Raw genomic sequence first — 13,212 nt, forward strand, 5'->3', positions numbered from 1 at the left:
ACTTTTCCTATTTTTTAGGGAATTATTTTGCAAATGTCACATAGTTACTTCAGAACCCCTTGTAGAATAAACTTCAAAATTTTGCACAATGCTTTTTTTATTATGATCTAATGATCAGTATTCTTTTTGGAGAACATTCTAGCTTTAGTTCCTGAGTTATTAGACTTTATTTTTAAAAAAGGGGAGGGTCTGACCCCTTGAAACCTCTCCTTGGGTCACAGAACTATGAGATCATAGGTCATAAATTTGGCATAAATAAAACTGTAGATGAAGCCTTATGTTTTATCCAGATTATTAGATTAAATTGTTAAATTTGGCATGAATAAAAAATAAAGGTAGACGAGGCCTCATGTTTCACCCCAATTATCGAATTAAGTTAAAATGAACATTTCAAGGGCAGATAACTCTGTCAAAAACCTCATTCTTCTCACATTCTATTGAAAAAAATTCTGTGCAAAGCCAACAATGCAGAGATCAAATAATGGTCTTTTCAAGTAGAGAAAGTATCATTGGTCAGATCAGTGGGGTTTTGACATGCATTTTTCCGATTTTTCCGGTTTTGCCTGATTCTTACAAACACTTACACTTCATACTGTTAACATTGTCATAGTAATGATTTTTGTAATTTTTGTCCTATTTTTCTGTTAGGTAAGGGATATCAGAAGTGATGATGAATCTGACATGGAAGATGACCTAACTGAGGAGCAGGAAGCTGTCATTAGTAATGGTAATGGTCCAAGGCTGAGGTCAAAGAGCAGAGGTGACAGAGGTCATCAGTAGATGATAGGTCACAAACAGGTGGTTTAATTGAATCTTTGAATATTGAGAGGACATTTACGCAAATTATTGTCTAAAAGTAAAGCATGATTAATTGAGGTGGTATAAACGCATAAAAATAGAAGTCATGTTTCCTGCTACCAGCAAGAAAAAAAAGGTATAGATAGGTAGGGAAATTTATTTATTTTTCTAAAACATTTTGCATTGAGTTAATGAGGAAACAATTAAGATTTCAGGATTGCTTGAGCAAAAAAGGTGATAGAATTTTCAGGGTAGACACAAAAAGTAGGGTAGATAGAGTAGCAGCAAACAGTCAAACTACTTATTTTTTTAATTTTTTTTTTTTTTGGGGGGGGAGGGGCTTATAAATGAGTCATTGTTAACATACTTTGTAACTGTAGTTGTTGTTGTAGCAGATATAACATTTATTTTAGATAACAAAGAATAAGTAACTGCTTAGAAAAATATTTTTTACATAGAAACTTCCTTTCAATATTTTTTACTGTATACAACATAGATTTGTCTAAGGTGCTCTGTTCTTATTTTATTTGTTGGATCTGATACTTTGTTAATCAACTTAGTGACATATTTTATTTGATGGGGATGATACTTTAGTAAATAGCATGTTCCTTTATCTCGAACTGGACAGTAACATACATCTCTGGAAATCTTATGATATTTCCTTTTTAAGACATATGTGTAACATTTTTACTTCATGAGTAACAGTGGCGGATCCAGGAACTGGGCCTCTCTTAGAAAATGTCAATTTTAAAAAATTGTTAAAAAATTGTTCAAGATACCCTCAGAATGCAGAATTTGAGGTTTAATATTTCAAAATTTTCTTGGGGGCATGCCCCCCAACCCCCCTAGCAAATTTGTATCATTTTGTGATCCTCACAGGTGATCGTGTCAAGAAATTTTTTTTGGTAAAAATTGTATAACCATACAGGAATATTTAAGGATTAATCATTTATTTACAGAAATAAATAACGTGAGTTACCAGTACATTACATTACTTTTATATATAGAAAATAGAACAGATATGGTAAATAACAACACATATGCGGCAGTGTATAACCTAAATGCAATTTAGTAAATTACAGCAACTCGCTTTTTTTTCAAAACATAGTTAGGGGAAATGCCTGTTACTCTTGAATAATGGTAAAGATTTCTAGGCACCTTGTAATGTCCAGCTGTATCTTGGGGGGGGGGTATGCCTGTTGCTCTAGGTAAAATGATAAGATTTCTAGGTACCTTTTTCCTGGTGATTTCTGGTTTAAACAGGTCACCGAAGACATAGGGATCCTACTGTTGTTAATTATATTTTATGTTGGTGGCATTAATATTTATTTTTACTTATGGTTTTCTCATTGTTTTTTACACCAATGCTGCATTCCAAATATTATGTGTTTACCAGGATGTGTCTTTATACTTATAAGTGCTAACTCCAAAATAAACTAATGTATATTTTGTTATGCCCCTACTGATTAGGCTATATTGCAATCACCTTGTCTGTCTGTCTGTTTTTTTTCTTTAACAGATTTCTCAGCTTCTATTTAGGGAATGTTATGATACATTACTTTTGCATGATGACTTTTACAGTGTCTTCCCTTTCCAGGTTCCTTGCTTTTCTACTACCTGTTTACCATAAAACCTAATAATCTTATAAGTGATGCATAAATTTGAAATTGTGGAATTGGGTGAGTTGGGGTATTTTTCAGCACAGCATAATTGCATATAAATGAGGTACTGGTAGTTCAAGGGTTTTATTAGTTTAGTATGATGGTACAAGTAGGGGGTATCACTCAGTTGTATCACTTACCATTTTAGTCTGTAAATTCTTTTGAGGATGTACAGGCAAAAACCAGGCAGTGGATGGCACATTACAAATTTTGTTTTCAAAAAATTTACATTCATTTCATATCAAAATTGCATCCTTTCTCAAGTTGAAAGTGGTGCAGTGATAGAAGAAAAATAAATTACATAGAAACCGTTTAAATTCATTAAAAAATGGGAGGTAACTCTTTAATTTGAACAAAGTGACTGCTTTGTTAGGGAACTTTAAAATTATTTTATGAGTCATCCATCGTCAATTCTAAACAAACTTTATACTTTTTGACATACATGTAGTATATACATTACATTGGAAAGAAAAATTCAGTGGAATAAAATTTACCCTGTGAAACTCATATCATAGGATCTGCCATGATTTTTACTTGGACAGCCTCTTAAAATAAACTACATCTCATTGTGTGTATTTGTTTTTATTTATTTCAATGGATTTAATTTTATCAGTTTTTATCCATGTTTTTTTTTGCATGTATGCTATCATGTTTAAACTATCTTCCACATTTTAAGCTAGTGATTCAAAATGCATATGACTTTTTAACCACTGAGAGTGATTGAATTTCTGCAAGAGATTTCTAACCGTTTTACATTTTCTGAGTTTTCTACAGATTTTATGAGAGTAACCACTTCTCCTTTAGCTTATTCTTGAGTTGGACTATGTTTTCCACTCTTTATGGACAAAAAATAAAAGATTTTGACATACTCACTATTTAGACCTTGCGTGTCGAAAATTTAGATTTGACTCTCTCAAGTCGGGAAATAATTTAAACCACCAATTACTGAAGGAGATTCCATGTTTATCATTCCCCATTCACTTTTGTACATATGTCATGTATGAAACAAAAATATGGTGTATGTCATTTGTAGGGTAAAAAGTACAAATATTTTGATGAACATACACAATTTTTAGTTTAACTACCACATTCATTAAAACAGATCTAAATAACAATGTTTATACACACAGGGTTCACTTGATTGAATTTAAGGGTGTGTCTTCTATAAAGAAGTTTTCATTTTCATAAAAGGATGAACAGCATTGAAAATAATGTTCTTAATTTGTGTTGTTTTTTTAATGTTTTTGTTAAATGTATTTTATGGGTATATTTTTATGATTTTTGTTAAACTGGGTATATTTGGCATCTATAGTTATTATATTTTTATCAGTTTAAATGTATTCTGTATTTGATGGGTGTTTTTAGCTCATCTGATTCAAAGGTTTAAGTGAGCTTATGATATTAACGTCTGCTGTTCATGGTAAATAATTTCCTTGAATGTGCACCATCAGAAACTTTTTTCATCAAATGTGGTAAGATGTAATGTGTGAATATAGATAAAATGACCTGTATTTCCAGTGTTTTCTTATCGTAACCATACCCACTTCCACTGTTGGTGACAAAGGTTTAACTCTCCAGTATCCTGGTATGCCACTTTGGTGTCGGGAGCCTCTTGTTTTGTAATGATAGATACATGTACATGTACATAGCTATGAATTGTTCTTGTATTAAGGATGTAATGAAGAAAATGCTTGTTTGTAATATATAACATTCATGCATAAAAGGTTAAAGGTCATGACTGTATATTGTAAATATATATGGTTTATTCTGCCAAAAAATGTAAGTGTTAAATTAATTGTTTGTATTGTATCAGTGAGTTATTTTTACAAAAAGTCGTAAGTTATGCATTATGATAATAAAAAACTGGATTGTTCCATCAATAGCTTTAAGCAATTTTGTACTTATATCTTTTTGTGAAATTGACCTCTGAATTTTTGTTCTGTTGTGATGTCCTTATTCATGACATATTGTACACCATCAGCATTTTATGAAACTGCAGTATTTTTCTTCTACGTTTATCATCAGAAATTGTCATTTTTTACTTATATGCAGCTAATTGAACAAATGATCATGGGAAATCTTGTGACACTATGCCATATCACTGATGTATTTTTCTGTTCTGTATTTGTATTGTCACGTTGTGGGAATGTTTTGTTTTGTTTTTATCATTTGTTTTTATCTATATATGTATTATTATTCTAATTCTAACATCTACAATGATTATATTGGTTATCTCCCTTTCACCATAAGAATGGTATAATTATTTTTGAGAACATTAATCTATTACTGTGAAAGTACTTTAATTTGTGGATATCAATTTTCATGGATTAGGGAAGATAATCAAGTTCGTGAATTCTTGAATTAGTGGTTTTGAGATTTTCAGTATACAAATCAATGAGAATCTCCTTTTTGTTTGGAACCAAATTTGGTGGTCTCGCTCATCCACAGAAACCATGAAAATTGGTACCCCACCAACAATAGTGTTTTCACAGTAATAAGCTTAATAGTTAATTTGGTTTTTTTTACCATTTATTCCTAGCATTGTTATATTTATTATCTCCCCTTTACTACAAGAATGGTATACTGTAAGCATATTAGTTTTCACTGTTGCTATTTTTTGTTGAGTCGACCAAGTGCACATATTCCCGGGTATCAATTTTCCGTTGTGTCAAAATATGATTTGTGTCACACAGTATTGAAACTAAATTGATGGGTACTACTTTTCATCGTTTTCAGTTCACAGTTGAAAAAAGCGAATTAATATGTTTACAGTAACAATTTTCAGAACATCAATATATGAACAAGATTATTTTACAATTTTTTTTATTTTTAATTTCCTTGAATACTTGTATTGATTATCTTGAGATTTAGGTAAGATAAGCAAGTTGGTATGGAAAATGAAACTAGGATATCAATTTCACAGAATGTTGCACTAAAACAGACCATGTACCTGCGCCCTATTTTTCTGTGATAAAAAGGCCAATATCCTCAAAATTACTTGCTTATCTTCCATAATCTCAAGATAATCAATACAAGAATGGTCAAGATGAAGTATATTTTGAGGATATTAATCTAGTAATGATTTTATTGTTTACAATAGGGTTTGTAAGTCTCATTCTAGTTTCATTTTCCATACTGGAATTTCCCGTGTAGAAGGTATTGAAATCTGAAGACCGATCTGCATCTTATTTACTTCCAGGATCTCAAAATGCTGCCTTACAATGCAAAATCTTCTATTTTATGCTTTTCTTAATATTTTTATGATGTAAAACTGGATATTTGTAATTTTTAATCACAATTTTTACACAAAAAGATGTTCTGCTTTTGATTCTGGTCTCAACACTCTGTAAATGTGACATGACTTACATACCCTGTTATGTCCATCATTTGTTTCTATACTTACCAATGATAGAAGTGCAAATTTTTATAGGAAGTACTGCTAAAATATCAAATTTCTTATTTTTTATCAGAAAGACATTTTAAAGAACAAATATTTTTCTAAATATTTTTTTTTTAAATCATATGGCATATTATAAGCAAGGTAGTCTAGGATAGATTTACTGTTTATTTTTGCTGTAAATTGATCAGACAACTGTGACTGTTGTCCTTGAAGTTTACAATGTTCTTTTATTTTGACAACTTTTAGTTTATTCTTATACAATGTTAAAAGTTGGGTTATCTAGGAATGATTAAATGTTTGTTTTGGTTGTAAATTAATTAGAGCACAGTGACTAATTTCTAATTTCTTTTGATGTGTAGTTATATATTAATTGCTATAAATTATGGGACACATTTTTAAGTTCCTATAAACTTGGGTGTATTTAAAGCTCTGTGAATACCAGTATTTTTGGGGGATATTTTTTGGATGATTTCTACCCTAGAAATTTCATGGGCAACTCAGCAGGTGTTTCTAGAAAAGCAAATGATGCTTACCCTACCATTGCACGTAGTCCATGCTCCAAAATTTTAGTGGAGTGTTTCTGTTATTTTGGTTATTTCATGTTCCTTGTTGTGTGAGTCTGTTTTCCCTGTCAAGTTTTTATAGGAGGTATATATTCTTTTAAGGAAGGAGACCTAGAGTAAGGGACATAACTCTTGAAATCAGTGATATGTTTGTATCATATTCAATTTCGCCATAGCCTATCAAGCTTTCATTTGAAACAGAATTTAATCAATCTATGTTACTTTCATGCTTACATGAGATTGATGTAAAATGCTGAATACAAACGTTTCAATGATTTGTAAGAGTTGTATCCCTTACCCTAGGTCTACCTCCTTAATTTCCACTCAAATCTACTCTTTAAGTCACAATACACATGATTATATATAAGAATAACTAGGAAAGTATTTTTTTGCAAAGTCAAGGAGAAAATGTATTTGTCTTGTTAATTTTAAGTTTTTAGGATCGGTGTAAGCAAGATTAATGATATGAATTGTCCAGCTTTGTCAGGGTTTCTTAGATTTGTTTTGAGCCTGATGAGAGATCCAAATTCTAAGGGGCTTCAAGTTGTATATCATATATAACATATTTTTGTCTTATCTGTAAAATTTATGAGATTACCATCACATTATACATCCTGGGGCTTAGCAATATTCATGGAGTTATTTTTGTAACTTGAGGGTAATCATATATAGTACATTTAGTCTTGTATTTTTCAATAGGTTCAGTCTATGTCAGTTTGAATTTTGTTGCCTTGAAATGTGTCAAAAAAACTGCAGAACCCAGTGGTCAATTTCGAACATAGGTGTCACAGATAAACTCAATTGGTAAGTCGTTGGTTTTAGAGAAAAATATAGGTCTTAGAAAAGGGCAGTTCCCTTTTCTTTTGCATTGTTTTCATGTTTCATTACAGAGTTATTGGCCTTTTTAGCATTGAAAAAGAGGGCGCAGGTACATGGTTTGTTTTAGTGCAACATTCTGTGAAATTAATATCCTAATCTTTAATGCAAATGTTACGGACACTTCACATATCTTGAGAATTCAACTTGCTTAGGTTTAGTTTATTGGTATGGTAAAAAATCACCAATATGACTTAAAACTCCACATTGACTTCTAGTTAAAACATATAGTAATTATAGTTTTATCTAAAGTGCATTGCTTGATTTATTAAATAAAGAGAACTTATGTCAATCATCATCTACAGAAGGGAGCACCCCATATTACTCTGTTCAGGTTAGAAAGTTAATTTTCGACAAGTTCTTCAATTTGTTAAATTCTCCATGTACTGTATAGTGGAAAAATATCGCCAGGTTCTAATTTTTTGCTATATTCCCAAGGTTTGGGGAATCATGATAAATATTTAAGTCCAGATAAATACCTTATACTATAGTTTTTGTATTAATTTGAACCTAAATTATCTTTGAGCCAATAGTCAAACTTTTTTGACTACTACCACTGTTTTGAAAAAAAATGTCATAACAGTAATGTAGGAAGAAAAGTTCCAGGTAAAAATTAGAGGCACAGTATTAAAAAAGAGAGCACTATAGACTATTTCACTAAAACTTGAAAAGTACACACATTTTGTGAAATTATAGTTCAGTATACTGTAAATATATTAATTTAGTGGTTGCTACTTTCATTTTGCAGATTCTGTCAAGTGAACATATTTGTGGGTATCAATTTTCATGATTTAAAGAAATGATTTGCATTTCATAGTGTTAAAATCAATTTAATGAGTTGTATTTTTTACACTTTTATGTTTTTTTGTGAAAATAGCAAAAATTAATACATTTACAGTATTTTGACGATTTTTTGGTTCAAATAAACACACAATTGTAATTAGAAGTAAAAAAGTCAAGATTAACATAATTTGCTCTATTCTTCTGGGGAGCAAGGACACCATTAAAGGGAAGTTCTGTAGCGTGTCTTTATATTTTTGGCTAGCTTGGACATTGCTATAATATATTTTACATTGAAAAAAAAATTAAAACAGAAAAAAAAGGAATAATAGAAAATTTGGTCCTATCCTTCCCTCTAAAATAATCCATTTTATTATATAGTAATAAATATTTTCCTATTCAAATCAATAGGGTTTTGTAAGTCTCGTTCTAGTTTCAGTTTCCCTTCCGGAATTTCCGGTGTAGAGGCTAAAAACCACTAATTCCACTTTCCATAGGCTTCTATGCTAATTTCACAATATTCAATGGCTTCTCTGGACTTTACCTTAACTTTAACCTGCAGAGGACTATATATCAGCATGATTCTACATATGTCAGCTCACAATCCTCAGAATGACGTGGGGTTAGCAGACTTGCAGTGCAGTACTGGTCACCGGAAGTGAAGGGTCTATAAATAGCATGGGAAACCCCAGTGTTTTCACAAGATAGGGGTATATTTAAAAATCATTATGGAGATTAGGCTTCACATCACAAGAAGCAAAATGCACCTATAAAATGTACAGAAATGTTTTTCCTTTCAGAAACTGTTTAAATTTTTTAAATAAGATGAGAACTTTTTTCACAGCACTATGAGGAACAGGGGTAATTTCTGCGTAGGACTATTTTTGCGTACGTTCCAAATGCTCATTGGTTGAATTGGTGGTCTGTAACCTAGAATGTATTGAAATCCGAAGACCGTTAAGCATTTTAGTGTGTACCTCCGGGAAATTCAAATGCTGCTTCACAATGCAAAATCTTCTATTTTATGCTATTCTAAACATTTTTATCTCTTAAAACTTCATAATTGTCATTTTTAATCAGTATTTTTACCCAAAACTGATACTTCGCTTTTAATATTGAACTCAATGCTATGTTAATGAAGAATCTCCATACATTTGAATGGTAGACTAGGACCCATTCTTACGAAACCACGGAATCACGTGACGAGACGTACATATCCTATAGAAAACAAAGCATGCAATATATCCCGGTATTTGCACGCAAACTTTCATTCGAATCCGGAAAAATTCGGAGACGTTCCGAATACGTTTTTAATTTATTGCACTGTTGTCTTCTGCTATAAAAAAAAATGGCTGAACGATTGACGTGCGATATTGACAGGTTGTTATAAAAATGGCAATGACTCTTTATATGGGTCAACATATTTCCGTGTTTCCATTTTTCTTTCAAATAATACAAGCAAAAAAATGCATTCCTTTCAATTTTACTACATTCATAAATTCATATTGCACTAGTTCATATATTTACGTGTATTATACATCGTATTTGAACTAGTGCAATAAAACACAAACAGCGTTGTCAAATGCATTATATCCAACAAATTAGTATAATGTTAACTGAATTATTTATTACTATATAATAAAAGGGTTATTGTATGAATACTCTTGAATATTGTCCTTAGCAGAACATTATATTGCCTCGCAAGCACGCGCAATTTAATATTCTGCTCGGGACAATATTCACCATTATTCATGCAGTAACCCTATAGTGTTGAAGCTTCATTTCAGTTTTAAAACTGATAATAGTTATTTGTTTAATGCTGATCTGTTTAATATGAGGATAGAGCGATATACTACTTTTTAATTTGTTTTCTTTATGGCCTGCCCTGCCTTTTTATTTCAGAGTATTTTTTAATTTCATCCTATCCTTCCATAAAGTAAACTGGAGTTATTTTTTTTTTTGGTGTGACATATTGAGCCAGATATAAGTCTTCATATGTGGCTGTAATATTAACATTGTTCTTCATTGGATTCATGTTTTATTTTCCAATGTTGCATAGATTTGTTCAGTTTTTTTGTTGTTTTTTTTATTTATCTTATTATTTATTGAAAAGTTTATGGTTTAATTATGTCAAAGGAAGCACCCCTTTGATTCTTATGGGGGCCTAGGATCAATTTTTTTTGTGTTAAGACTATCCTGGTTTTTTTTTTATTCCAGCCTGTCCTGGATTTCATGATATAAACTAATATGACAAATTAAAGTGTTTACAAGAAACCTGTCCTGATTTTTTTCAACAAATGCATCCTTCCTTTTTTTACCCGAATGGTCATCCTGGATTTTTTTACCATATTTAATCCTAGCCCCCCCTAAAATCAAATGGTTTCTCCCTAACTAGTAATAAGAAGGTAATGGTCTGAAGTTATCAGGGTATGCAAATGAATCAAAACTTAGGGGTGTGTCTCATTGGTATGGAACCAGACACTTTGAAGGGTGGCAACCAGCCAGGATTCCGTAGAATTAGGGGGGGGGTGAAAGGACATTGTCATTTTTTGTCAATTTGTGGTGGATTGGGAGTGGGGATGCAGGGGGTTGGCTCTGCCCTCTTTTTATTGGAAACGACTGGAACCTCTCCTTTTCAGAGTGTCTGGAACTGGCCCTGAGGTGCCTCTTTACAAATACAAGTATCCCCCTAAAATTTAATAGTTATATGAATCTGTAAATCTCTGTGTTCTATATTCACTGTATATATTTACTGTATTGCTATCGTTAACCATAATATCCTCATGTAATGTGTATTTCCTTCTTTATTTAATAAATAATTTTAAGTTTGTATTCCGTTTTTTTTTTAGCAAAATATATTTCACTGCACAGCCTTGATTTGTAAAATAATAGTTCGACCCGAATTCAACAAAGTTTTATAGTTCGTTTTGTTGCTGTATTTTTTTTATCTCTGTCCCAGGTTGGGTAGGGGGGCGGTTTAGCGTTCATAAACTTGTCAAATATCGCCACATACTTTATTGTCCTGTCCCAAGCCAGGAACCTGTAGACCAGTGGTTGTCGTTTTTTTTATATGTTCATTATTATTGGTTTAACGTTTTTTTCTATAGATTAGGTAGTTTTATGTCTTTAACGAATAGTTTCACATCATATTTATTGTGGGACCTTTTACAGATTTCTTTATGGTATCGGTTGTTTATGTCATGGTGGTGACCTGTAGAAAATTTATTACTCGTTGTTTGTCTTTTGGTGGATAAATGTCTCGTTTGCAATCATACATTTCCTATTTTATACTTTTCATTTTTTAAATCCCCTTGCAGCGATAAAATGGTTTACTAATTATTAAATTTATTTAGTTTTATTTATCTAAAAAAGGTAACAATTAATAACTTCAGTAAACAAGACATTGCCTCTAACGGGACTAATACCCACCACAGCCTGTTGAACCCATGTGGACACACGATTCATATTGGATACACTTTTTATGGGGATTAACTAAGAACCTCTGACACGCAATTTTGCTGCAATTTCTAAAACAATCAACTCCAAATCGCAATCAGTACTATTTTTTTTGTTGACAATACAATGACCAATTATGCAAATTTACTTTAAAAATAAATTTCTGACAATATGTTCATCCCATATGGACATTTAACACCCTATAAAGTTTCATAACAGTCATACAAGTTGTTGAGGAGGGGTTGCGGACAACACATGAGACCGGGTTTTCCTGAAAACTCCTTGTCCAACAGCCGTTATTTCTATGATTTTTGCCAAAACAAATTCCTAACAATATGCTCACCCCAATGAATATGGTATTCTAAATCTTCATTGAGTTTCATTACAATCCTGCAAGTCGTTAGGGAGATGAACAACACATCAGATCCGGTGTCGTCACGTCTACAATTTTTGCCCTAACATAAGTTCCTAAACATATGCACATCCCAATACGGTAAACTAACATCATTAAGTTCCATAATAATTTTGCAAGTCATTCGGCAGGATTTGTGGACAACGCATTAGACTGTTATGCCAAATTATTTAAAGGCGTTTAACAGTCAATTCTTTTTTTTGTCCAAGCATATTAAATTCTTGACAGTATAGATCTACACATCCCCATGTGGTTATATTACATCCCATAAAGTTTCATATCAGTGCTGCAAGCTGCTCAGAAATAGTTCAGACAGACAATCAGACAGGGTGAAACCCATATACTGCGCAAACGACTTTGCGGTCGGAATAAATATTATGTTTAAAAACATCACCCGAAACTACTCGGCCATTTCCTCTTTGGTGTAAGTAGACAGACTGAGGAGTTCCAATTGGTGGAATAGATTTTTATCAATTTAGATCGAAGATCAGAATTCATATAGCAGTCGCCAGAGCCTTAAGATTTGTAAAGCCTGTTAGCACCTGCAATTATCTTAAACTACCACATGAAAATAGTCCCATTGGCATACCCCCATTTAGGTTAGTAGTCATAGACGTCACTCTAGATCACTTTAAAGTTCAAATGCAGATAGTTAGGTCCACTTAATAGGTATTTCTGATATACCAAATTAATTCTAATAGTATGTTATTTTTGCCAATAAACAAATTTATCGGTACCTGTTCATTTCTATGCACTTATCCGAATAAACCTGTCGTTTACTTTCGATATATTCAAGCTTTATTCTTAGGCGCACAACAAACAATTTGATGTTTAGCAAGAAATGAAAACCCAACGATATTGTAAACAGCCATCAATCATAAAAATGAAATAGAAAGAGGAATGATAAGTGCCAATTGGAAGAGCTGTCTCTAGATATATCATGCAGGCCCAGGCGGATTTAAATATTGACAACGGTTCCGATCAATTCTTTTTTGTCAAATCTTTAACAAAAGGATAGCCCAACCCGAAACCATCCAGATGTATCACCCACTGTATGTTGATTTTTATAACCGTTACCGCCTCGTGTCATCAGAAGCCCGCAGATAACAACATGCAAATGAAATAAAACTTTGCTCAGACGATGGCATAGTAATTTCGATGATGCATTTCTCATGAATGGTGTCGATCTTTCGTCTAGTGAAATTGGTTTTTGTAATTATTCTATTTGGCTATTTTTTTTACTTCAATCATCCAAGGGTTCCATGT

The 13,212-nt window shown here is 32.1% G+C and overlaps 1 protein-coding gene across 1 annotated transcript in view; it reads left to right on the plus strand.

Annotated features, from left to right (window-relative positions):
- LOC148602900 (ceramide synthase 2-like) overlaps positions 1-10,910 on the plus strand; it is a 33,120-nt gene extending 22,210 nt beyond the window's left edge. Inside the window, exon 10 of the mRNA XM_088551414.1 lies at positions 649-10,910. Coding sequence (XP_088407540.1) covers positions 649-780 — 132 coding nt within the window. The 3' untranslated portion in view covers positions 781-10,910. The remainder of the gene's footprint in view (positions 1-648) is intronic.
- Positions 10,911-13,212: the final 2,302 nt, after the last annotated feature.

This window comes from Perna viridis, chromosome 11 (assembly GCF_037379345.1).
Source record: "Perna viridis isolate PV_CMFRI_1.1 ecotype Kerala chromosome 11, ASM3737934v1, whole genome shotgun sequence".
NCBI classification, from domain to species: Eukaryota; Metazoa; Mollusca; class Bivalvia; order Mytilida; family Mytilidae; genus Perna; species Perna viridis.